Source organism: Canis lupus, chromosome 33, assembly GCF_048164855.1.
Source record: "Canis lupus baileyi chromosome 33, mCanLup2.hap1, whole genome shotgun sequence".
Taxonomy (NCBI): domain Eukaryota; kingdom Metazoa; phylum Chordata; class Mammalia; order Carnivora; family Canidae; genus Canis; species Canis lupus.
This window is the reverse complement of record NC_132870.1, coordinates 13,703,436-13,731,136: the sequence shown is the minus strand read 5'-3', so window position 1 is coordinate 13,731,136 and position 27,701 is coordinate 13,703,436. Positions and strand designations below refer to the sequence as shown.

Sequence of the window (27,701 nt, the reverse complement as noted above, 5' to 3'; positions counted from 1 at the left end):
TCTTGATATTGATTTTGAAAAATCATGCTATTACTGTAAGGTAACAGTGCTGCAAATAAATAGGAATATTTATTTGTAACATAAAACACAATAACATTTATAAATTTATTTTTATAAATATTTGCATATTAATGTAAAATTATTCTGAAATATTTTTATAATTTATCATTATTGATATAGAATTATGAGACTTTAGCATGAAATTTTAATTGAAATTTTTAGTGATATTGATATTTTTATTTGGGGACAGGAAGAATGATCAATGCTTAACATCTACACATTTAACAAGCTCAGTAATATCTCTGAACCTTGAAATTGAAACAATGAGTTACTTTTGAGCCAAATTAATATTAAATTTACAAAATATACACAACAGCTATTTTGACAACAGCATTCTTCCTAGGAGCACAAAATGATCACGGACATAAAAGACACACAGGAGGAAAATACGAAATAAATCCCCTGAAGAAACTTATATTACAAATGTCTATGAGACTGCAAATTTTTTTGTTTTTGTGTTTAAGATCTTTTAAGTCGAGTAACTCTCATTTATAATCTGAAAGATATATATATATATATATATATATATATATATATCCACACATTAAGTGCCTCTGCCCTCTTGAAACATAAGTGATTTCTGGCATTAGAGATCATCTACTGTGTAAATAGTGGAATGGGGAATCAGTAGAACTAGCACCAAACTTTGTCTTGACTGGTACAAACAAATTTTAGTGAAGTGGTCCTGCAACCCAAGAAAATGTCTGAAAACAAATGGTTAAGAGAGCAGTGTGTTCAATATCCCCTGGCATTAATTTAGCTTGCTTTTTTAACTTCCATTTTGTCTCAGTTCAGTTTGTATGGTACCCCAAAAAGTAGTTACAGGTTACTTTCCAAGGCCTGTGGGTTGTCAAAGGCAACATTAGGCTTGACATGTTAGCCTTGTTAAGAAGATAAAATCTATAAAAGATGTTATAATATTCTGTTATAATATTCCCCATCCAAGTGATGGGTGGAATAAAATCATTTCCCATATCTTTCTGGGCTCTATGTAGCCTCTAATAATTTACTTTCCCCTCCAGGTTACCTATTGGTATAGTAGAAAATGTGAATAATTAGGATAATACTATTTAGCATGTCAGCCTATGTTGTTATTTTTTCTTCCTGAAATAAGGAGTAAAATATTTCTTTGTGGCCTATTCATCTTATAACCATGAAACTGAACCAAGTATTTAGTTTCAAATTTAAATGGTAGCCACCTCTAATATATGGGGTGAACTCTATGTATTAAAAAAATAAACTGCCCAGTAATTACTGATGTGAAAGATATGGAAAGTACATTAAATTTAAATCATAAAATTGCTCTCTTTAATAGCCAGCTGCTTACCATTATATTTTTTGATATTATCAATGTTCTGAAAGTAAACTTTCATTCAGTTTAAAAAATGCTTTCTAATTTCTTATTTCAATTAAATGATAAAGCATGTGTGCTCACTTCAATTTAATGCAGTAATGTTCAGGCTTTTTGTTTTAACTGACAAGTATATTTCTCTTGAAATATGTGAATTTCAAATGGAAATATATAGGAAGAAAAAAGAGATCTTTTCTCTAGCTTTCCTATTACGCTGTTCTGAGTGAACGATCAAGCATGTGATTATTTTCATAGTTATTCATAATGACACAGAAATAATACATTTAGGATAAAAAGTGTATAAACATATCATTCTGTGAATTTCATTAGTCTAATATTGACTTTTGGCACTTACACACTTAACTTACTCCTTGACATTATTCAGTCAATCAGCTTATGATGGGATAAAACAAGTATAATACACATTGATGCTTTACTAAAACAGGAAAGATGTTTACATTACATCTGGAAAGTTATAGGTTTTAAGTTAGAAGACACCAGAGTTTACAGCTTGATGTTAACATAATAGACTCGTTTCCAAATGACAAAAATGTTTAAATATAGAATTATAAATTCACTAATATTTAGTTCTTATTGCTTATTTTATCAAATTTTTGAAGTTACATAGCACAAAGAAATGTTAAAATGGTAACCTAGAATGTCAAAAAAAAAGATTATGGGACTTTATAAAATATTTAGTTTAAATGCATCATTTTCCAAAAAAAGAGATAGGAATACAGAAATCACATTATTTACTTAAGATAAGACATTTAGGTTATGAAAGACCTAGGGTCATAATCAGACTTTGTATATTTTAGCTTATTTTCTTTCTATTCTATTGTGTGGCTGTTTATTTAAACTTTAAGATATCAAATCCTTGACACTTTAGAATTTTTCTAAGAACCCACATAAAAAGGGATTACAACTACATTCATTTCGATAAAGTGTAATGAACTACTACTACCAAAAAGTACAACTTGGCATTTTTCAGGGCATGTATCTAAAAATTTGCCACAATCCTAATTGTGCAGAAATCCCAAACGTACAACATGAATTTTCAACCATCTCAGAACAAATTAAAAACAAAACCAAATGGAGATGACTGGGTGCCTCAGTGGTTAACGTTTCTGGCTTCAGCTCAGGGCATGATCCCAGTCCAGGGATGGAATCCCATGCATCAGGCTCCCTGTGAGGAACCCGCTTCTCCCTTTACCTATCTCTCTGCAGCTCTCTCTCTCTCTCTCTGTATCTCTCATGAATAAATAAATAAATAAAATCTTTAAAAAAACAAAACAAAACAAAACAAAAAACACGAATGAAATGCAAAAACCCCTTCAACTAAAATAGGGACAAACAAAACAAACAGCCCTACAGTGAAATTATAACTGCTACAGACTAATGAAACACATGTAAATATAAATAAAAAGAGCTAAAGTATAAATACAGCACCCTTTAAAAATCTCTTACACCTTAGTTTTGTTTAAAAAAAAATCACAATCATGTAATTGACCAAGTTATGTCATGTCTTAATTCTTTTAAGCTAAACATAACATTTTAAAATCAAAGACCTTTAAAATACTTTGGCTTTAATAATTAATAATAATAGCAAAATGCAGTTGATCTTGTTTGGAAGAGATTCTCTAGACTGGAAGAAATTTTAAATATCACTGGGTCCCATTATATTATAACGTCTAAATCTACTGCATCATTCTTACCAGTTAGTTATAGAAAAATTTCAGTGATAAGAAGTCTGCAACATTCATGGACTGTTATAGAACCTATCCTTATATCATAATCTATCTTTATATATCTTCCTTATAGGGTCTTTATTATGCCTTTTAGATCCAAGCAGAATAATTAACATGACTTTACTTCTGGTCCAAATTACAAAGAAAATACTAAGCCAACTTCTATAAAAAAAAAAAAGTAAAAATCACTCAAAAACTAAATATTTAAGAGTATCGAAGTATGTAAATTATTTTAATAATATTTTGACATGCTATATTATGAGATTTCTTAAAGCATGTGATATTTTAAACGGATACACTGGTTGGGAAAAACGCCTTGTTTTTTTGTTTGTTTGTTTGTTTCTCTGCCTAAAACTATCTTTCTAAATCCATGTTACTCTTCATTCTTTGACAAAACATGTAATTTAACCTGATTGATATGAACTTTAAAAAGGTATTTCCCAAAGAAATGTTAAAATAAAGCAGCAGCTAACAAAAAAAGTGTTAACCAATAGCCAATAAAATTAATGACACTAAGTAGGGCAGAAGCATTAAAGAACAGTTTTCTTTTCTTTTTGGTTCATTTGTGGAGAAATACATGCACGAAGGAAGAGAAACTGACTGTGATAATCAGTAGTGAAAAGTTTTATTACTTGAGTTCTTCTGCTTATTCTGTAGATTTGCAAATGCTAATCATCTTTTGCATTATTGGTTTATAGTGACATCCTTTTCTTTTTTCTTTTTTTTTTTTTTTAGGTTGTAATAGTCTATACAAAGAATTGAGTATGGGAAAAAAAGAGGAATGACTGCCTATTGTGTCAGGTTCAACGTTAGTAATGAAAGCACTTGAAAGGAAATTATACTTTTCTTTTTTAAAGGATCATCTAGGATATATGTTACTTATTAATCTTTCTGTGCCTTCATTTCCTCAGTTGTAACATAGACATAATAGCACATAAGGGAATAATTAAATGAGTTAATCTTTGTAAAGCTAAGAACAGTACATGACTCTTAATTTGAATTATACAAGTGCTATTGATTTAACAAATACATTATTTTAAACAGTGTACTTATAAATTTAACAAATAATATTCCAGTGCCTACCACATATAAAAATTTGTGCTAAGGGGCACCTGGGTGGCTCAGTGGTTGAGTGTCTGCCTTTGGCTTAGGTCGTGATCTCAGGATCCTGGGATTGAGTCCCACATTGGGCCCCCACAGGGAGCCTACTTATCCTTCTACCTATGTCTCTGGCTCTCTCTGTGTATCTCACAAATAAATAAAATCATTTAAAAAAATGAAAATAAAAATAAGCTGATAATCACATTATGATTAGGTAAACTTTAGGAAATCTCTAAAATCATAAATTCCATACAACATCATGTATTTTATAGTCCCCCTGCCCTATTCTCATCGCCAACTTTTTCATACAGGATACACTAAATTCAGTGCTTATTATTGTTTTTCTTCCTTGTGCCCACAATTATTACACTGGAATACTGAGTACTGAAAACAACCATACAAAGCAGGTGCTACTATGCTTATGTTTCCTGTGAGAATACTTGACTTCAATAAAATTAGTAAGTTGTACTGTGTTATCTGGCTACTAAGTAGAACTGTGTTAAATTTCAAAGCTTTTCATTTTTCCACCAGTCTAATCTCCCCTGGAAGGTAAAAAATGGTAAATTAATATTGAATAATTTAGCATTTACTTAAAAGGTTGTTAAGTAATCTTTGTTATTATCTACATTATGGAATAAATTCAAATGAAGTATTTCATTTTTCTGAAAACAGAATTTTTCCATGGGATAATGTTAGCACGTACAGTCGGAAATTGGCACCATGCCTTTTACCTGTGCATAAGAGCTACTTTCACAACAATGGTGATGAGCCCACAGTCTTTCTCAGTGATCTGATAAATTATATTTACAATGCACTATAAAGAGTACAATGGTACTGTCCTGCACTGGTGAACTGAAACACTTCAGTCATCTCATCAGGCTGCCCCAATTTATCTGAATAATAGCAATCGTGTGTTCAATGTATAAAGAAGGATTGTCAAACCAGATGCAAATATTATAAAACGATTTCTTGACTTGACAAATTGTCTGCACAAGAGACCAGATATTAGGACTCACTAAGGGGCAATAAACAGCTAAAAACTGAAATAACAATACTCAATCAAAGTGAGTGGTTTCTCTGGTGATTTTTATTTTTTTATTTGGTATTAAAATCCACCTGTTCTTGACTAACACATAAAGTCTGAAAACAATCAACCTTCCTGAGTCTTTTTTTAAAATTTATTTAATAAACTGTTACTGATGTGACCACATCTTCCAATAAGGTGAACAGATACTATGAAACACAGAAGGATCCTTTCACAAGTAGTATCAATCAATAATAGCTTAATTCATCAAACACCTAGCCAGTCCCCCTTTCCTTCTCACCCTGGGCTTTTTTTTTTTTTTTTTTTTTAAGATTTTATTCATGAGAGACAGAGAGAGAGGGGCAGAGACATAGGCAGAAGGAGAAGCAGACCTCCTGTGGGGATCCTGATGTGAGACTCAATCCCAGGACCCCGGGGATCATGATCTGAGCCAAAGGCAGATGCTCAATCACTGAGCCATCTGGATGCCCCTCGCCCTGGGCTACTTAGGGTCTCACCAGCCAGAAAGAGAATGCCCCAGTCACCCCTCAAAGCTCTGTCCATTTCTGCCAGTGATCAACTGCTCCTCTGCAGCCTTGCAGGCCATAGGTATTATACCTTAGCGGGGAGAACTCAGGGCTATTTGAGAAAGAATTCCAAGCATGGTGGGTAGTGGAGGCACAGGTGCTATTGAATGAGAACTCTTGGTTCTTTGGAATGTGTGCCTTGCAGAAAGAGGAGAGCCAGAGAAAGGACTTAACTCAATTCTCGCAAGTTCAGAGCCCAAGGCAAGTGTCTTGACTGCCTAGATCGAAGAGTACTAAGGGACAGATCCAAGTTTTGTGAGGCCTGGAGTTTACAAAATCTGCAGGAGTCTATTTGAAAAGTAATACATAAGTAAGAAGAAAAAGGGAAAAAAAAATCCCAGGATCCCTTCTAGAGCTTTGTGAAGGGCCCTAGTGCAAGGGAAGGCCCTAAAACATAAGCTTGCTCAGCTGCACAGCCTATGTGCCCCTGTCACCAAGTAAAAGGTGGAGAAGGGTAGTCTGTAGGCCAGAAGAGTTTTAAGGAGATTTTGCTTGTTTTCAGGACCTAGCAGTAGGCAAAAAGTGCTCTCTTCAGATGTCTCCTTCTGGGTCACTCTCAAGGATGGATGGGTGCTCTCTGTCTCCACTTCCTAGATTTCCTGACCCTCCAGATAAGTCACGATAACTCGAGCTCCCTGACCAACTGTAGGGTTTCAGGAAGGTGTTGCTTTCCCAGTGGGACAGCCTATGTTCACCCTCCAGATTCTGGTCACATGCCAGATTCCGGTCTGCTTCATTTTCCTCAGGCATAAATCAGCCTTTGTGTTCCCAATTGTAGGGAACATAGGTGAAACTCTGAACAATTCTTCTGAAGACCCTTCATTAGGCTTGTGATTAGATGGTTACTCCTCCCAACTCCAAATCCCCTAAAATCTATGGAGGAGATTCACATTCAGGCAACAGGTCTCTCCATCAGAAATCTCTTCACTTATCTCTTCTAACAGCTGTTTCCATCCTGGAGCTGGCCAAAATCACAAAACTGTGCCATTTCTTTTGAAAACTGCATGGGAAGAGGACTATTTTATATTCATAGTAATATCTTGGTATTTATCAAGCCTCAGTTTCAGTTCTTTTTTAATAAATAAAAGTTATTTATTAAAAGTCACAATTGGGATGCCTGGGTAGCTCAATGGTTGAGCATCTGCCTTTGGCTCAGGGTGTGATCCTGAGATCTGGGATCAAGTCCCACATCGGGCTCTGGCAGGGACCCTGCTGCTCCCTCTGCCTGTGTCTCTGCCTCTCTCTGTGTGTCTCTCATAAATAAATAAATAAAATATTTTTTTAAAAAGTCACAATTTATTAAAAGAGATCCCACAAACTGAAACAAAAATTTGCAGTGCATAAAACAATTCAACTTTGGAAATCACACTATACAAAGAACTTTGCTAAATAAATGTAAGAGAAATACAAATCCCCCAATAAAAAAAAAAAAAAAACGTACAAAAACAGGCAATTTATGGAGGAGACACAAATACCCAAGAGACACTTGCAAAGTTGCTCAGTATCATAAGAAATAAGTCAATGTAAATCAAAACCACATGAGATGCCAGTTCACACTCGTAAGTCTTGTATTATACTTTTGCCTATCTAAGTGTGGGCAAAAGTGTACATAATGAGGACCCTCTTAAAGGATGATTTAGCACTGTCTGTTGAAGTGAAAGATGTATGTGCCTTGCAGCTCTGCCATCCTAACTTCATACCCACTCCAAGAGCCTGTGAATGTTCATAGCAGAGCTATTTATAAAGCAAACATTGCAAGCCATGTATACATTCTTTAACAAAAGACTGGATAGGATACATTTTGATATATTTCTATAATGGAATATTATACACCAACAAAAATAACTAAACTAGCCCTATAAGCTAAACATTATCACCACACTGCTGGGTAGAGATTTTGCCTTCTGGATCCATAAGGCCCATGTTGGGGAGAAGAGAGACGTCCCAGGATGAGAACTAGGACTTCTGTGGGAATGATCCAGAGAGGTTGATTTTATGGAGAAGAGTTTTCTACCAGTCCGGGCTGGCAACTGACAGAAAAAAACTGCCCTCCAAGGGAATGAACTACCTGTCATTGAAGGTGTGCAAATAGGGGTTGGGCAACTTCTGCATGGGCAGTAAATCAAGCATTGGGTATGAGTAGTATAAGGGTGAAGCTGCATACAGATCGCCATTATTATCCCCCTGTACACACTTAGAAGTTCTGTGGTTTTGTGATTCAGTGAATTTATAAAGTGTGGTTAAAAGAGAACAGAGCTGTGAGTGCTTGGGTGGTACAGTCAGTTAAGCATCGGACTCCTGATTTCAGCTCAGGTCATGATCTCAGGGTGGTGAGATCAAGCCCCATGTGGCCTCTGTACTTTTTTTTTTTTTTTAAGATTTTATTTATTTATTCATGAGAATACACAGAGAGGAGAGAGAAGCAGAGACACAGGCAGAGGGAGAAGCAGGCTCCATTCAGGGAGCCCGATGTGGGACTCGATCCCGGATCTCCAGGATCACACCCTGGGCTGAAGGCGGCGCCAAACCGCTGAGCCACCGGGGCTGCCCGACCTCTGTACTTAAACAGGTGGAGCCTGTTTAAGTCTCTCTCTCCCTCTGCTCCTCTCCTGCTCCTATCTCTCAAATAAATAAATAAATAAATAAATCTGAAGAGAGAGAGAGAGAGAGAGAGAGAATAGAGCTAAATGAATATTGAAACTGTGACACACCCATCCCATGCCAACACAGCTCCCTAATAAAAGGGCGTGATCATGGCACACACAATGATGTGAATGAATCTCAAAACATTCTGAATAAGAGGCCTTACACAAAAGATCACAAACTATGTGATTCCATTTATAACATGCCCCAGGTTCTGATTTTTTTAATGAGAGAGATTTAAGGAACCAAGATGGTAGATGAAAGACAGAGACCAAGTATGGTAGGAAAATTATTACTAAAGAATCATAATATTTACATAAGGACCTAAGTAGCATGTACTTATATTTACGTGCATTTTCAGTGAGAATCAGTGAAAATGATTCAGAAAAAATTTTGCAAAGCACATTTATATATACGTTTCTCATTTATGTAGTGCTATTAGTAACACTCAATAGAATTTAAAAGAATATCAAAACTCCTCCTTGACTAAACTATTATGAATTCAAAATAACATGGTAGGATTGTCACAATATTCCATTACTTTATCATAATCACAATTAGCAATATAGGTATTTCTTCTTTATCCTTACTGTGAGTGCTTGATAGTATACTGTAAGTTTTAGTTTAATAACTTTATGGAATTTGCTGAGGTTCCAGGGTTTATACTGACTCAGTTCTCTTTTCACATTTCATCATCCCAATGCCAGCACTGTAGTCCAAGCTACTGTCAGCTATCGCAATAGGCCTCACTAATAGACACTCAACCTGTTCTTGATTAGTGGTCTGCTAGTAAATAGTTAGCCAGCTGTCTGGGGAAGAGAAAAGCCCTGAACTGTAGGCTTTGCCAATTACTAGGGTGTAAATAATACTTCAGCTGATTGCAACCTTCCAATGTGAGATCACGGAGTCTGGAGATGGAAAGAAAGAGTAAGACACTCACTCTCCCAAGCTGGCTCTATCACACCACTGCTCCCATGTGTCACCTGCGCTCTGCTTAAAAAAATATGTTTTGGGCTTGCTTTTATTCCCAACAGGCTTCTATCCATTTTTCCCTGCTCCCAGCCATCACAGAGCATTTGAACAAGCTTTTCTTTGTGCTGGCAAAGTTCCCCTTTGCTTTTTCAGTCAATGAACTAATATCCTTCAGATCTTACCTTGTATCACCTCCTCAGGGAAGTTTTCCCTGACATTCTTGGCTAAGTTAAAGCTCCTTTACTATAAACCCTTATTACATGACATACCTCAAACACTATACCCATTGTCACATCCACAATCTTGCATTTTTTGTTGTAATTAATCAAATAGCATGTGTCTCCCTGACTACACTCTGAGTTTTTTTGAAAGACAGCTTCTGTAACAACTTTATAGGTAATATTAGAGAGGACTTCAACTTTTCCAAATTTAATATACTTACATTTATTCATTCAGATAAAACTAAATAAAAAGAGATAATAGAACTTTAAATTTGTGTCAAGTATTCTCTAAAAATAAAATAGGTTTTACCATTCTTAAAAGATTAAGACATTTGGTACTCAATGATAGCATCTGTGCCCTTTGAGAAGTAGCTCAAAGAACCTTTTTCATGTCAATGACATGTAATAATTTACAAGCATTGTTACAAGGAGGCCTTGAAACTTTGCATGAATGACAACATGTTTACATAAGTTTAGTTCTCTATATAAAATAAAATAATCACATGGAAATAAAACAAAAAAATAGAATTATATCTCTCTTCCTTCTACCTCTTTATTTATAAGTTGATAATGGCCATAAAATCCCTTTACTTCAGATACCAACCATGGTATGCACAAAGTACATGAATTTCAACAAATACATCTCTAATGAAAAAGCAAAATAAAATGCATAACCTATTAAGGAAGCACTACTCTTTTAATCTCTTCAGAGTCTGAATTTTATATACAGCTCATGAAGCACTCATTTTCTCATAACTGTGATATGAGAAATGTACAGGTTTGAAAAAAAAAAAAGAAATGTATAGGTTTGAGTAACATGCTGAGTGGCTAGATATATGGGTGTATTTTTAATATTACCATTTTATTTATAAGGCTTCATACTCAAAGCTTTGATCTCAACATTCTATGTTTATGATCAAATTATTTGAAAATTGTATGGGCCCTTTTTGAATCATATAGATTTTTCCATTTTTCAAGGAGTTATTCTTTCCAAGGTAGTTAGCTACCTATCAGGCTAAAAAATAAAGTAAAATCCATGCCTTTATTTTCTAAGATAGTACGAACTTGATATATATCAACAAGAGAAAAGTTCTGATTTTTTTTCCACTGCAGAGCTCAAAATGTAGCTTTTCTTCCTAAGAGACTAGCTATTTTCTCCCTATTATTTGATATTCTGACAAATTTATACATTATCCCTAATAGGAATTCCTCATTCTTATTTTTTTCCTTGTTGAGTGGTGTCTAAAAACTGGTGAATACATGACAAATTTTAAAATACAAATATTTCAATCATAAAATGATTCCTACATTCTAAAGTGATATATCAATACAATGGCATTATTATGGCCAGTATACTAGCTTTATTTTCATAAATTTATATTTTCATAAGTTTCATAAGATTATATTTTATAAGTTTTTGTAAGCTGGGATCTTGAGTGTTTTTTTAATTTTTTTAAAGACACATTTATTCAGCATCATGATCAGACTTTGACATTTAGCAGTCAACAGCATGGGTACAAAAAAAAAAAAATCTACGTTGAAACCCTTTTTTGGAATGCTTTACATTTTCCACAGAACAGAAACTAAAATAACCTGTTATACAATTAGTCACAAATACAGTCCTAGAGTTTTTTGCCCATACACATGAGTATTGTCTAAAACAGTTCATTAAAGATGTGGTTTATGTATGCAATGGAATATTACTTGAGCCATTAGAAACGAAAAATACCCACCATTTGCTTTGACGTGGATAGAACTAGAGGGTATTATGCTGAGTGAAATAAGTCAATCGGAGAAGGACAAACATTATATGGTCTCATTCATTTGGGGAATATAAAAAATAGTGAAAGGGAATAAAGGGGAAAGGAGAAAAATAAATGGGAAATATCAGAAAGGGAGAACAGAACATGAGAGACTCCTAACTCTGGGAAACGAACTAGGGGTGGTGGAAGGGGAGGTGGGCGGGGGATGGGGGTGACTGGGTGGCGGGTACTGAGGTGGGCACTTGAGGGGATGAACACTGGGTGTTATTCTGTATGTTGACAAATTGAACACCAATAAAAAATAAATTCATTAAAAAATAAAAAATAAAAAAACATTTCTTTATAGCAGCTGGGCCCTGCCACCACTGGGCTTGACTGAGTTCACAAATCTATTGTTCCCTGTCACTTCTCTGGCTCTCCTCTCCTGTTAAGCTCTGTTTCCTGGTAGTAATTAAAACCCCCTGCCATTGCCATAGTGGCTGCTGCTGCTGGAACCACCACAGCCATCTTAGTTTCATGGTTTGGCAAAGTATTGGCCTCTACCACCATAGGGGTCAGATATATAAATAAGGCTGACCTAACTTTAGACAATCATATGTCTAACCAAAATCCAGATCTTATATTGATAAATAGCATCTGCTGCTTTTATACTGAGTTATATTTTTTCAGGTGTGTGTTTTACCTCTTCATCTGGATTATAACATTCTCAAAAATATTGTCATATATATTCTGTCTCCTGTACAATCTTATGTATGCTGAAGCCCATATACTGATGATTTATTACAGTTCTTAGCAAGAGAATTGCTGAGTCCTGAATTACATGACTCTAACGAGTCCTATGTTTCAAAGACACACTGGTTTATGAATTTAACATGTGAAGCCTGTATAATTAAAGGGGAAATTTTAGTTAGAGAAACAATTCCATCCTGAATTTAAATAAAATACCAGGTATTTAAAGATACTATCTCAACTTACAACATTCTAGTATCTCAGGATTATATTGGCAGATTATTCTATTACCTAAGGGGAAATCCAAAAACACAAAACCAATACCATTTGGTTTGTGAGTTTTGGTAATTTCATCTATAAAAATTTTATATGGTTATTTCCCTAATATATTTGTTGTAAAAAGTATAATTTTTAAATATTATTTCCTTTTTATTGTGTTTCAGGCATTTCACTATATGGTACATATGGAAACTTCTGCATCGAAAAGAAAGAGTGGTTAAGAAAGTTTCAAAAACAAAATCTGCCCAAGGCCTGAATTCCTAACAACCAAGTTATAGGACCTCTCAACAGCATAGCTAAATCAGAAAATATGAAATAAAATTAAGTGAAAAACATTTGAAACAAGAAGAAAAAGATATGCATAATTGTACTTTAATATGGTATTTCAATGTCTATCGTTTGAATATAATAAAGAATTCTGACTTTTAAAATTAATGGTGATATTACTATGTATGCTAACCATCTCTTGTTTTGACTTCATAGCATCTACCCCTGACTTCTTTTACCAACGTCAGCCATATTTTAAGTACAGAATCACCCTTCCCCCTCACCTTCACATTCTGCCCCACTGTTTGTCCTATAATCTGGTTCTAGTCAATCCTATCACCAAATACTCCTGGACACACAGCAATTGCTTCAGCATTAGACATGAGCTACACTAGTCAAAGCCAGTGACATTCAGATATCACTTTTCTTTAACATTTTTTTTAAATTTTTATTTATTTATGATAGTCAGAGAGAGAGAGAGAGAGGCAGAGACACAGGCAGAGGGAGAAGCAGGCTCCATGCACTGGGAGCCCGATGTGGGATTCGATCCCGGGTCTCCAGGATCACGCCCTGGGCCAAAGGCAGGCGCCAAATCGCTGCGCCACCCAGGGATCCCTCAGATATCACTTTTTGTTATTTTGATTTTGATTAACTTCATTGGATTTACTGAAAAAGTAAAAATCTGTCCCAGGAGCTGCAGAAGGAAGTAATGTTACCTTTAGAGGAAAGACCCTTCTTGAAAACGAAAACTTACAGAGAGGAAAGAAGAGCAAAGAGACGTAGATGGAAAGAATGAGCCCTTATAATACCATTTGAGTACCAGACCCAGCTATGCCCGAGGAAACTTCTATCTCTATACTTTTTAATTACATGAACCAATAAGAACCACTACCCTTAATTTTTCTGAAACCAATTTACCTTGTAGCTTCTCTCATTAGCAAACAAGAGTTATGAATTAATCACTATGCCTACGCATTTATCTTGTTCTCTTGCCATATATTCATATCTACCAATTAATTCTCAAAATAGCAGTGTGAGGTATGAAGGACATTGTAGCTTCCATTTGATACAATGGCCACTCTTTGAATAGCTTCATTAAAATCAAAATTAACATTATAAAAAATCTAAAATATTCGATGTATTTGCCTTCCTAGTCAGCTGAAATGGTAATAATATAATAGAGACATTAATTAAGTAATCCATAAGTTATTGAATGTGAGATATGAAAGAGAAAACATAGGATTTCTTTTATTTTTCTTTTTTTTTTAAATAATAAATTTATTTTTAATTGGTGTTCAATTTGCCAACATACACAATAACACCCAGTGCTCATACCGTCAAGAGCCCCCGTCAGGGCCCGTCACCCATTCACACATCCCCCTCACCCTCCTCCCCTTTCACCACCCCTAGTTCATTTCCCAGAGTTAGGAGTCTTTATGTTCTCTCTCCCTTTCTGATATTTCCTACCCATTTCTTCTCCCTTTCCTTCTATTCCCTTTCACTATTATTTATATTCCCCAAATGAATGCAAACATATAATGTATGTTCTTCTCCGATTGACTCATTTCACTCAGCATAATACCCTCCAGTTCCATCCACGTTGAAGCAAATGGTGGGTATTTGTCATTTCTAATGGCTGAGTAATATTCCATTGTATACATAAACCACGTCTTCTTTATCCATTCATCTTTCGATGGACACAGAGGCTCCTTCCACATTGGCTATTGTGGCCATTGCTGCTATAAACATCAGAGTGTAGGTGTCCCAGTGTTTCATTGCATCTGTATCGTTGGGGTAAATCCCCAACAGTGCAATTGCTGGGTCGTAGGGCAGGTCTACTTATACCTCTTTGAGGAACCTCCACACAGTTTTCCAGAATGGCTGCACCAGTTCACATTCCCACCAACAGTGTAAGAGGGTTCCCCTTTCTCCACATCCTCTCCAACATTTGTGGCTTCCTGCCTTGTTAATTTCCCCATTCTCACTGGTGTGAGGTGGGATCTCATCGTGGTTTTGATTTGTATTTCCCTGATGTCAAGTGATGCAGAGCATTTACTCCTGTGCGTGTTGGCCATGTCTATGTCTTCCTCTGTGAGATTTCTCTTCATGTCTTTTGCCCATTTCATGATTGGATTGTTTGTTTCTTCGGTGTTGAGTTTAATAAGTTCTTTATAGATCTTGGAAACTAGCCCTTTACTGATACATCATTTGCAAATATCTTCTCCCATTCTGTAGGTTGTCTTTTAGTTTTGTTGACTGTATCCTTTGCTGTGCAGAAGCTTCTTATCTTGATAAAGTCCCAATAGTTCATTTTTGCTTTTGTTTCTTTTGCCTTCGTGGATGTATCTTGCAAGAAGTTACTGTGGCTGAGTTCAAAAAGGGTGTTGCCTGTGTTCTCCTCTAGGATTTTGATGGAATCTTGTATCACATTTAGATCTTTCATCCATTTTGAGTTTATACTTGTGAATGGTGAAAGAGAATGGACTAGTTTCAATCTCTGCATGTGGATGTCCAATTTTCCCAGCACCATTTAGTGAAGAGACTGTCTTTCTTCCAGTGGATAGTCTTTCCTCTTTTCTTGAATATTAGTTGACCATAAAGTTGAGGGTACATTTCTGGGTTCTCTATTCTGTTCCATTGATCTATGTGTCTGTTTTTGTGCCAGTACCACACTGTCTTGATGACCACAGCTTTGTAGTACAACCTGAAATCTGGCTTGTGATGCCCCCAGCTATGGTTTTCTTTTTTAAAATTCCCCCTGGCTATTCGGGGTCTTTCCTGATTCCAGACAAATTCTAAAATAATTTGTTCTAACTCTCTGAAGAAAGTCCATGGTATTTTGATAGGGATTGCATTAAACGTGCAAATTGCACTGGGTAACATTGACATTTTCACAATATTAATTTTGCCAATCCATGAGCATGGAATATTTTTCCATCTCTTTGTGTCTTCCTCAATTTCTTTCAGAAGTGTTCTATAGTTTTTAGGGTATAGATCCTTCACCTCTTTGATTAGGTTTATTCCTAGGTATCTTATGCTTTTGGGTGCAATTGTAAATGGGATTGACTCCTTAATTTCTGTTTCTTCAGTCTCATTGTTAGTGTATAGAAATGCCACTGACTTCAGGGCATTCATTTTGTATCCTGCCACGCTGCCAAACTGCTGTATGAGTTCTAGCAATCTTGGGGTGGAGGCTTTTGGGTTATCTATGTAGAGTATCATGTCATCGGCAAAGAGGGAGAGTTTGACTTCTTCTTTGCCAATTCGAATGCCTTCAATGTCTTTTTGTTGTTTGATTACTAAGTCTAGGACTTCCAATACTATGTTGAATAGCAGTGGTGAGAGTGGACATCCCTGTCTTGTTCCTGATCTTAGGGGAAAGGCTCCCAGTGCTTCCCCATTGAGAATGATAGTCGCTGTGGGCTTTTTGTAGATGGCTTTTAAGATATCGAGGAATGTTCCCTCTATCCCTACACTCTGAAGAGTTTTGATCAGGAATGGATGCTGTATTTTGTCAAATGCTTTCTCTGCATCTAACGAGAGGATCATATGGTTCTTGGTTTTTCTCTTGCTGATATGATGAATCACATTGATTGTTTACGAGTGTTGAACCAGCCTTGTGTCCCGGGGATAAATCCTACTTGGTCATGGTGAATAATTTCTTAATGTATTGTTGGATCCTATTGTCTAGTATCTTGTTGAGAATTTTTGCATCCATGTTCATCAGGGATATTGGCCTGTAATTCTCCTTTTCGGTGGGGTCTTTGTCTGGTTTTGGAATTAAGGTGATGCTGGCCTCATAGAACGAATTTCGAAGTACTCCATCTCTTTCTATCTTTCCAAACAGCTTTAGGAGAATAGGTATGGTTTCTTCTTTAAACGTTTGATAGAATTCCCCTGGGAAGCCCTCTGGCCCTGGACTTTTGTGTCTTGGGAGGTTTTTGATGACTGCTTCAATTTCCTCCCTGGTTATTGGCCTGTTCAGGTTTTCTATTTCTTCCTGTTCCAGTTTTGGTAGTTTGTGGCTTTCCAGGAATGCGTCCATTTCTTCTAGATTGCTTAATTTATTGGCGTATAGCTGCTCATAATATGTTTTTAAAATCGTTTGTATTTCTTTTGTGTTGGTAGTGATCTCTCCTTTTTCATTCATAATTTTATTAATTTGAGTCTTCTCTCTCTTCTTTTTAATAAAGCTGGCTAATGGTTTATCTATCTTATTAATTCTTTCAAAGAACCAACTCCTGGTTTTGTTGATCTGTTCCACAGTTCTTCCGGTCTCTATTTCGTTGAGTTCTGCTCGAATATTTATTAACTCTCTTCTTCTGCTGGGTGTAGGATCTATTTGCTGTTTTTTCTCTAGCTCCTTTATGTGTAAGGTTAGCTTTTGTATTTGAGTTCTTTCCAGTTTTTGGATGGATGTTTTGTATTGTGATGTATTTCCCCCTCAGGACTGCTTTGCTGCATCCCAAAGATTTTGAACGGTTGTATCTTCATTCTCATTAGTTTCCATGAATCTTTTTAATTCTTCCTTAACTTCCTAGTTGGTTCTTTCATCTCTTAGCAGGATGGTCCTTAACCTCCACGTGTTTGAGGTCCTTCCAAACATCTTGTTGTGATTTAGTTCTAATTTCAAAGCATTATGCTCTGAGAATATCCCGGGGACGATCCCAATCTTTCGGTATCAGTTCAGAACCAATTTGTGACCCAGTTTGTGGTCTATTCTGGAGAAAGTTCCATGTGCACTTGAGAAGAATATGTATTCAGTTGAGTTTGGAGTAAAGTTCTGTAGATATCTGTGAAATCCATCTGGTCCAGTGTATCATTTAAGGCTCTTGTTTCTCTGGAGATGTTGTGTTTAGAAGACCTATGAAGTGCAGAAAGCGCTAGATTGAAGTCACCAAGTATAAGTGTATTATTATCTAAGTATACCTTAACTTTGGTTATTAATTGATTGATATATTTGGCAGCTCCCACATTCGGGGCATATATATTGAGGATTGTTAAGTCCTCCTGTTGGATAGATCCTTTAAGTATGAAATAGTGTCCCTCTTCATCTCTCACTACAGTCTTCGGAGTAAATTTTAGTTTGTCTGATATAAGGATGGCTACCCCTGCTTTCTTTTGAGGACTATTTGAATGGTCAGTGGTTCTCCAACCTTTTATTTTCAGGCTGTAGGTGTTCTTCTGTCTAAAATGAGTCTCTTGTAGACAGCAAATAGATGGGTCCTGCTTTTTTATCCAGTCTGAGACCCTGCGCCTTTTGATGGGGTCATTAAGCCCGTTCACGTTCAGAGTTACTATCGACATATATGAGTTTAGTGTCATCATGATATCTATTCAGTCCTTGTTTTTGTGGATTGTTCCATTGGACTCCTTCTTAAAGGGGAATTTTTAAAGAGTTCTCCTTAAAATTTCTTGCAGAGCTGGTTTGGAGGTCACATATTCTTTCAGTTCCTGCCTGTCTTGGAAGCTCTTTATCTCTCCTTCCATTTTGAATGAGAGCCTTGCTGGATAAAGTATTCTTGGTTGCATGTTCTTCTCATTTAGGACCCTGAATATATCCTGCCAGCCCTTTCTGGCCTGCCAGCTCTCTGTGGAGAGGTCTGCTGTTACCCTAATACTCCTCCTCATAAAAGTCAAGCATTTCTTGTCTCTTGCTGCTTTAAGGATCTTCTCTTTATCTTTGGAGTTTCCAAGCTTAACTATTAAATGTTGAGGTGCTGAACGGTTTTTATTGATTTTGGGGGGGATCTCTCTATCTGCTGGATCTGAATGCCTGTTTCCCTTCACAGATTAGGAAAGTTTTCAGCTATGATTTGTTCAAATACATATTCTGGCCCTTTGTCCCTTTCGGCACCCTTGGGAACCCCATTAAACATAGGTTTTTCTTCCTCAGGCTGTCGTTTATTTCCCTTAATCTATCCTCATGGTCTTCTAATTGTTTGTCCATTTTTTCCTCAGTTTCCCTCTTTGCCATCAACTTGTCTTCTATGTCACTCACTCGTTCTTCCACCTCATTAACCCTCGTCGTTAGGGCTTCTAGTTTGGATTGCATCTCATTCAATTGATTTTTAATTCCTGCCTGGTTAGATCTAAATTTTGCAGTTATGAAGTCTCTTGAGTCCTTTATGCTTATCTCTAGAGCCACCAGTAGCTTTATAATAGTGCTTCTGAATTGGCTTTCTGACATTGAATTGTAATCCAAATTTTGTAACTCTGTGGGAGAGAGGACTGTTTCTCATTCTTTCTTTTGAGGTGAGGTTTTCCTTCTAGTCATTTTGCTCAGTAAAGAGTGGCCAAAAACAAGTTGTATTGGGAAAAGGAGAAAAAGAGAGGAGAGAAAGAAGGAAAGAAAAGAGAAAAAGAAAAAAGAAGGCAGAAAAAAAGAAAAAAAGAGAAGAAAAAGAGAAAAAGAAAGAAAGGGAAAAAAGGGTGGGGGAAGCAAACAGTAATCAAAAAGGAAAAAAGCAAACAAAAACAAATCAAAACAAAACAAACAAATAAAAAAACCACGGGGGAGTATCTTCTGATTCTGTGTACTTTAAGTCCCTTGACTTCCCCAGGAACTTGTCCTCTAGTTGGTCTTCTGGGGGAGGGGCCTGTTGTGCTGATTTTCAGGTGTTAGCACTTGGGGGAGCTGCTCTGCCCCTGCCTGGTGCAGGGCTCAGTGGGGGTTGTTTACCCCGTGAGGCCCCAGGAAACAACCACAGTGGCCGAGGCCAGCTCTGGAGCCCTGGAGTCAGCCCCCGCAGTAGCTCGGGAGCTCTCCGTCTGCAGGGCCTGGAGGCTCCGGGGCGGGGCCGCTGATCTGCTCCGCTCGGGACAGGAGCGTCCTCGTTGTCCTGGGCCCTCCCGGCTTCTGCCTGTCCGGGTGGGAGGCCGGATCCTGGGCTGTGTCCCGGCGCCCTGTGCTCCGGAGCCTGCGCTGGTGGATTCGCGCTCCTGCCCCGCAGCCCCCTCCGCGGAGCCGCCCCCGAGCCCCCCGAGCTGCTCCCGCCCCGCAGCCCCCTCCGCGGAGCCGCCCCCGAGCCCCCCGAGCTGCTCCCGCCCCGCAGCCCCCTCCGCGGAGCCGCCCCCGAGCCCCCCGAGCTGCTCCCGCCCCGCAGCCCCCTCCGCGGAGCCGCCCCCGAGCCCCTCCGAGCTGCTCCGGGTCCCCCGTGCTCGCTGCAGCCCTTAGGGAGCTCGGCGCACTCTCCCGGGGCGCAGGTGTCTGTTAGTGTCCCCGGGAGCCCGAGGGCATCCCCGCCCTCCTGGGGTCCTGCTCTAACTCCCCGCGAGCCCCTTTCCCCCGGGAAGGTCGGTGCAGCTCCTGCGTCTCCGGGACGGGGCTCTCCTGTCCTGGGGACACTCGCCCCGGCCTCAGCCCGGCTCTTCTCGGGGCCCCTCCCCCTTGGAGGCCGCCTGTTTCTTTACTTCTTTTTCCCCGTCTTCCTACCTTAATAGAAGCATGAACTCTTCTCACTGTAGCATTCCAGCTGGTCTCTCTTTAAATCTCAGGCCGAATTCATAGATTTTCAGGATGATTTGAGGGTTATCTAGGTAATTTGGTGGGGACAGGTGACTTGGGGACCCTACTCTTCCGCCATCCCGCCCCTCCTCTCAGGAGATTTTAAAGAAAAGAAAAACAGGGGCACCTGGGTGGATCAGTCAGTTAGGTGTCTGCCTTTGGCTTAGGTCATAATCCTGCAGTCCAGGGATCAACGCCCACATCAGGCTCCCTGTTCAATGGTGAGCCTGCTTTTGTCTCTCCTTCTGCCTGTCTCCCTGCTCATGCTATCTCTCTTGCTCACTCTCTCTCTCTCTCAAATAAATAAATGAATATTTTTTTTTAAAAGAAGAGAAAAACAATGGTAGCTTAACATAAACCTAGATGTCAGAAGAATCAATGTTTAAGGAGGCTACAGGAATCATTAATTTGGTTTTAGGCATACTTAACCTAGGATTCCAGTAGGATACTTAGACAAGTCAGGTCAGCAACTCTAAAATATTAGACTTGCACTCAGAAAAGCCTTAAAAAGATTAAAAAGAATATATATTCTTCTTTTTCTTTAATATATAAGAATATATATATATATATATATTTATATATATATCTGCAAGTCATTGGTAATATTGATAATTGAAGCTATGGGAGGCACAACGTAACTAATACTTCTGTGGATTTTTAGATTTTGGGTCCTTTACCGGTATCACTTCACTTAATACAATGACTATAAAAGGATGGTGATATCACCCCAATTAGCAGATGAAAAAAAGAAAGCACTAATTGTTTAAGTAAAAGGTCTCCAATTTCCATACACACACACACAGAGACACATATAGTAGCAGAATTAAGATTCTAACCAAGATCTCTCTGACTCAGAAATACAAAAAAAAATAATAATAAATAATAATAATAATAATAATAATAATAATAATAATAACAAAACCTATATGAATAAATGAATGATATTGTTAAGGGAGAATGTTTGATAAGAAAGTAGATTCAATACAGAGGAATATCAGAGTGGATGTAGGGTAACATAAAAAAAAAGAGGGGGAGCCAGGTAATAGTTTGCTTTAATATACATCTCAGAATACAGAAGAATGAATATTTATGAAGTAGCTAAAGACTGAAAAAAGGTATTTTTGTGCAAAAAAATAATACTATTCCCAGTTTTAAGCAGAAGCACTAAAAGATAATTAAAAGAATTTAAGATCCTATTTATAAATATATAGGTAACTTATGTAAACTCATATAGATTACAGAAAATGCACTGAGTTTTCTAATGTAATTCAACTGACATATACAAGATGTAATTTTCCTATTAGACAAAAAACTTGGAACCTAAAAATTAGACTATATTAAGAGCCGCTAAATTGTTTTCACTTTTAAATTGTATTAAAACTGAATTACAATCATTACTTTCTAAATTAGTTAATATCTCTTTTCTCTATAATGAGAATATTAATACTGGCAATCTTCATGCTATCAAATACATATATTGCTTCATTTGAATTCAACATTATTGATTGTAACATTAAGGAATTTTCTAATTGATTTCACAAAGAGTATCAGATACTATCCAGAGTTCCAGGAAACTCTATCCTCAGGAGCTTATCCAGGAGAAATACCTCAGGATCAAACAAGTATGATACAGTGTAAACCAATGGGGAAAAATAGTAGGTGTTTCAAGGTAGCTACTACCTGTCTCATACGGTGGTCAGCAAGAAATCCATGGCAACACCATACATCACATAGTCTCCAATCTGAGACTTTAGAGTGAGAATGGCACGAGTTTCACTGGAAAATAACAGTAAACTTTCCCTTTTCATTTACGTAATGCATACCTAAAAATATCCTAATTCATCTGATATTTCAGGTTCATGTAGCTTACATTTGTTATCAGGAATTTATTCTTTGTAAGAAAAAATATATATCATTTATTCGACGTAAGATCAAATCTAAATTTAAGTGAAACATGATCTGTTTAAATAGCAAAATATATAGAAACAGTGACTAGTGTAAAGTTCTAATTTCAAGTAATTTACTTAAAATAGTTAAAATAACAACTTTCATTTCTTATAAGATGCAAACCAACTTTAAGTTAAGAAGCTTATATTAAAAACTGGTCACATTTTAGACAATTAAAGCCAATGACTACAAAATAAGCCATCTAAGAACAGTGTACCCACAATCACAATGTTAAATAAAGTGCTTCATGTCCCTAAGATAAGGTAATAGAATGAAACTTGAAGGGTATATAGTTCAAACACATGAAGGTAGAGGATGCAGAAGCTATTCATTGAGACAGGAAAGGGTAGATTGATTTTTAAAATATTGTACAAAGTTATTTCTGACCTTTCAATATACTAGTATTAACATATGTATTATAAATCATAATATCTGAGCAATCCAAGTCTCATCAGTTATCTAATTAGTTTTACAAAGTTCTGAAAAAATAAACAAATAACTTACTGTTTAGAAGATTCAGGAAATTTTAGTTCTTCTCTTTTCTTCTTTTCTATTGTTGGTTCCATAGGAGTTAGAACCACAGCAGCACATGAGACTACAGAGTGGTATGAATCCTCCCGGCAAACTGTTTTATTAAAAAAAAAATTGCAAATGTCAAAATTATTTATTGACTATTCTCACTTTCCCTTTTCCTCTTTTTTAAAAATTTTCAGTCAAATGAAAGAGATAATTCAACTAAAACATTAATTATCATAATTATCATCAAATTATCCCGAATTATCATTTTCCACTCTTGTCTTTCCCCTCGCTAGCTGAATGACCCTAGACAATTTTTCTTTTTTTCAAGCCACACAGTGGAAAAGGTGTTGCCAATGCTTTATAGTCCATCATTTAAAAAAAGCTTTTCATTAAAGAATAAGTGCATGAATCATATATAATTAAATGAACCTTAGCAAAATGAACACACCTGTTTAAGCAGCAGCAGCATCAATAAGCATTACGAGCACCCTAAAATTCCCTGCAGTTCCTCTTCTCAATCACTGCTGTAGCCTCCAAATTTAACTGTTTTTATTACTTGAATAACCATAGATTAGGTTGGCCTATCTCTGACTTTTGTATGAAGGAAATCACACTCTTATGTGTGTGCACTGTTTTATGTATGGCATATTTCATTCAATATACATTTGTAAGACTCACTCATATGCAAAAGCACTTTGTTCACTCACAGAGCTGTGCGGCAGTCCCCTGAATGAATATGCTAGAATATATGTATACGTTTTATTGGTAATGGACATTTAGACTGCTCTGGTCTGAGGCTATTTTGAAGTGTCTATAAATATACATGCACTTCTTTTTTTCCTTTGGTGCACCAATAAATTTGCATTGAAAAATATCTAGAAATTGCTATTAAGATGTGTCCAAGTGTTTCACCTTCAGCTGGAGTAGATACTGCTAAACAGTTTTCTCAACTTATTGCATTAGTTTTCATTCCCCAAAACAAGAGTTTCAGTGCTGCACATCTATATCAACACTCATGTTTGGCTGGTTTTAAATTTCTAATATTGCGCCAATTCTTTATTGCTGTATACAAATTTTAACACAAATTTAAGTTTAAACAGCACCCCATTTGTCACTTCATAGTTCTGTACGTAAGAAGTCTACTGAGCTCAGCTGAGTTCTCTGATTAGGATCACACAAGGCCAGGTTCGCAGCCAGGCCATGCTTTTACCTACAGTATCTGGGGGAAGAATCCACTTTTGATTTCATTGAGGTTGTTAGCAAAATTTTGTTTCTTGGAGTAGTAGTAATCATGTCTCCTTTTCCTTGCTGGCTATTGGTCAGTGACTACTCTGAGCTACTAGAAGTTCCTCACAGGTTGGTGGCCAAGGGCCTGTTTATCTCAGCAATGAAGAACATCCTTCACAGTGAAACCCTCTCATGCTTCAAATTTTTTTCTCACACTCTGGTATCTTTGGCTGCTAATAACTGGGGAAAAAAATCTCTGCTTTTAAAGGATTCATGAAATTAGGTTAGGCCCATACAGATGATCTCCTTTTTGATCAGCTCAAAGTCAACTGATTAGTAATCTTAACTACATCTACAAAGTCCCTTTTGCCATGAAACATAACATAATTACAGTAGTGATGTTCTATCTCCCCAGTGGAAAAAATTATACAAGGTTTAGATTCATGTGTCAGCTTAGAATTCTGCCTACCACAGCTATTCCTATAAGCATACAGTGGCATCACCCTGGGGCTTTAATTTGATTTACTGATAACTAATAAAATAATTGTAAATTCTTAATTTACATGATTCTGATAAGCACAGATTTTAGTTACAAGGTTCAGTTAAACAACACCAGGAATTCCCCAAAATATGATTCATATTTCAGTCTGCATAGCACATCTACCATGTGTAATTGTATAAATTACAAACTTCTCTAGTAGCCCTTCAATCCACAAATCACTACACAAAATAAGAAATATGGATCATGATTATTAGTGACTCACACACATTGCTTCTTTCAAAGTCTATCAGTGAACGATCACAATGCATCTGCTACTCAGATTAAGCAAAGACCTCAAAGTATATAGTTACATTGCTCCCTTGTTTCTCAGTGATAAACTCATATGACATTTACAAAAATGGAATCTCTATGGAAGGAATTTGACAGTGAAAATGAAAATTAGCAAAGAAATGAACACTGCTAGCAATGTAAGTGATATTTGGATTGATTATAAATAAAAGGTCAGTAATTGCTATCTAAGTGCTCATTTCAAGAACTAGGAGGTAAACAATAAATTAACCCCCTCCCCAATACAGAAAAAGGAAAACACTAAAGGTGATAGCCATATTAATGAAAAAGAAGGCAAAAATACAATTAAGGTCATGCAAGTCATCCAAGAAGCATGGGACTGTGATCTCAAAGTGAAAGAAGCATAAGAAAAGACCTCAAGGTTCTTCATGTTTTCCCTAAAAATATTTGCTAAATTACTAATCTGCTCAAGGCTGCAGTCTGAGATATAAAACAGATGACCACTAGAAGCAGAGCTGAACTTAAAGCAATCATGTGGCACTCAAGAGACAAACATTAGTGTCTAGTATGTGTCAAAGGGAGGGAGGGATCTGGTTTCTTCTTTGTCTCTCCAATGCCATCAAACAGATTTTTGTTTCTTCTTCTTTTTGTTTTATTTAATTTTCTCTACTTATTCTTGGCATGAACTTTGAGTCTCTATCAAACGAATCCATCATAGTTGGGAGGAAAAAACTCTATTATATTTTAAATTTCTACTGTTGCCTTAAGTGCTGGTAGTGAAGAAACAGACTAAGAATTATATTATTATTTCATTCCTCTGGGATACCACTCATATATTCAACAAATATTTAGTAAACTAACTGATATGTTCCAAGAAATATGTTTAACAGTAGTATTCTACTGTGGGCAAGAAAGAAATAGCCCCCTCCTCTCCAGTTTTTAGTAAAGCTTCAATTTCTTCTTTTAGAAATATTTCTCAAGTGATAGAGCCGTAAGCTTCCTACCAGATTAAGTAAGCATTTATCTAGATCTCTATGAGGAGAAATAAGGTTATCTTTAAAAAGGAAAAGAGAGAAGTGAGCAGGAAAAAGGTTGTAGGTGAACAAGAAAACAATTTCAAAAATAGGGAGCATTTGTTTACTGAGGGTAATATTAGTATCAATACTTAATTTTTATTATCTAGAGGATAGAACAAGTGGCATTGCTCTCAAAGATACTAATGTTAAAAAACAAAGGATAACTAACTCAATACAAAATATGCTTCATTAATTTTTACATAATGAAAGTAATAATCAATACACCGATCTAAAGATACATGGTAAGGAGCTCCATGTAAATGACAGAACTCTTACATTTAGCTGCCATTAAATTACACTCAAGTTTTAATACTTTAAATTTTGTTTACCACAAAATACAATAATTAGTGTAATAAGTGCAAGTTTGGCAAATAAGTAGAGAAATTTTAACTTCAAAAGAAGTGAATGGAAAATATTTGTAAATGATATATCCAGTAAGGGGTTAGTATCCAAAATACGTAAAGAATTTATACAACTCAATGCCAAAATAGCAATCCAGTTTATTTATTTATTCATGAGAGAGACACAGAGAGAGAGAGAGAGAGAGGCAGAGACACAGGCAGAGTGAGAAGCAGGTTCCATGCAGAGAGTCTGATGTGGGACTCGATCCCGGGACTCGCAATCCAGTTTAAAAATGAGCAGAGGGACTGAAAAGACATTTTTCCAAAGAAGACATACCAGATGACCAAAAGACATATGAAAAGATGTTCAACATCACTAATTATCAGGGATATCACCCAAACCAATTAGAATGGCTACTAGCAAAAAGACAAGAAATAACAAGTGTTAGTGAGGATGTGGAGAAAAGGGAACCCTCCTGCACTGTTGGTGGAAACATAAATTGGTACAACCACTGTGGAAAACAGTATAGCGATTACCCAAAAAAAATCAAAACTGAAATACTATATGATCCAACAATTCTACTACTGGGTATTTAATCAAAGCAAAAGAAATAATCCAAAAAGATATATGAACACCTATTGCAGCAAAATTTATTTTTTAAACATTTACTTATTTTAGAGACAGAGAGTGCACAAGTAGGGGCAGCAATAGGAGAAGGACAAAAAGAATCCTAAGCAGACTCCCAGCTGAGCAGGGAGCCTGACATGGGACTGGACCTCATGACCCAGAGATCATGACCTGAGTCAAAATGAAGAGTTGGACACTTAACTGACTGAGCCACCTAATTGCCCCTGCAGCATTATTTATGATAGCCAAGATATTGAATCAACACAAGTATCAATCATTAGATAAATGGAGAAAAAAAGATGTGAAATATGCACTCATATAGACACATACACACACACTTGCACATACAGTGGTATGCTACTCAGCTATAAAACGATGAGATTTTGCCATGTGGGACAACATAGATGGAATTATGATTTAATCAGATTAATTATTATGCTAAATGAAATAAGTTAAAGATAAAAACCATATGATTTCACTTATATCTGGAATCTAACCAAACAAGCAAGCAAAAATAAAAAGAACAAAAAGTAAAACAGACTCATAAATACAGAGAACTGGTGGTTGCCAAAGGGTAAGTGGGTGGGAGATGAAGAAGTACAAACTTCCAATTATAAACTAAATAAGTGGTGGAGATGAAAAGTACAGCAGAGGGAATATGGTTAATAATATTATGATAAAGTTATATGGTGAAAGACATTGTATGGATAATGTGTGGTGATCACTGAGTAATGTACAGAATTGAAGAATCATGTTACATGCCTGAAACTAATATAATATTGTATGTCAATTATTTTTCAATATTTTTAAAATCAGCTAAGGTCTAAAAAAAGTGAATGGAATAATAAAAGGGAAGTACAGATTTTTCAAAACAATGAATAAACCTTGGCTATCCTTCATTCTGAGGTAGAAAGAAAAGAA

The 27,701-nt window shown here is 36.4% G+C and overlaps 1 protein-coding gene across 6 annotated transcripts in view; it reads right to left on the bottom strand.

Annotated features, from left to right (window-relative positions):
- The window catches only part of CCSER1 (coiled-coil serine rich protein 1), a 1,367,203-nt gene that overhangs the window by 1,027,120 nt on the left and 312,382 nt on the right, over nt 1-27,701 (bottom strand). For all 6 annotated transcript variants that reach the window (XM_072810584.1, XM_072810583.1, XM_072810587.1 and 3 more), the window contains one exon: nt 22,704-22,824. In XM_072810584.1, the coding sequence (XP_072666685.1) occupies nt 22,704-22,824 (121 nt within the window). The remainder of the gene's footprint in view (nt 1-22,703; nt 22,825-27,701) is intronic.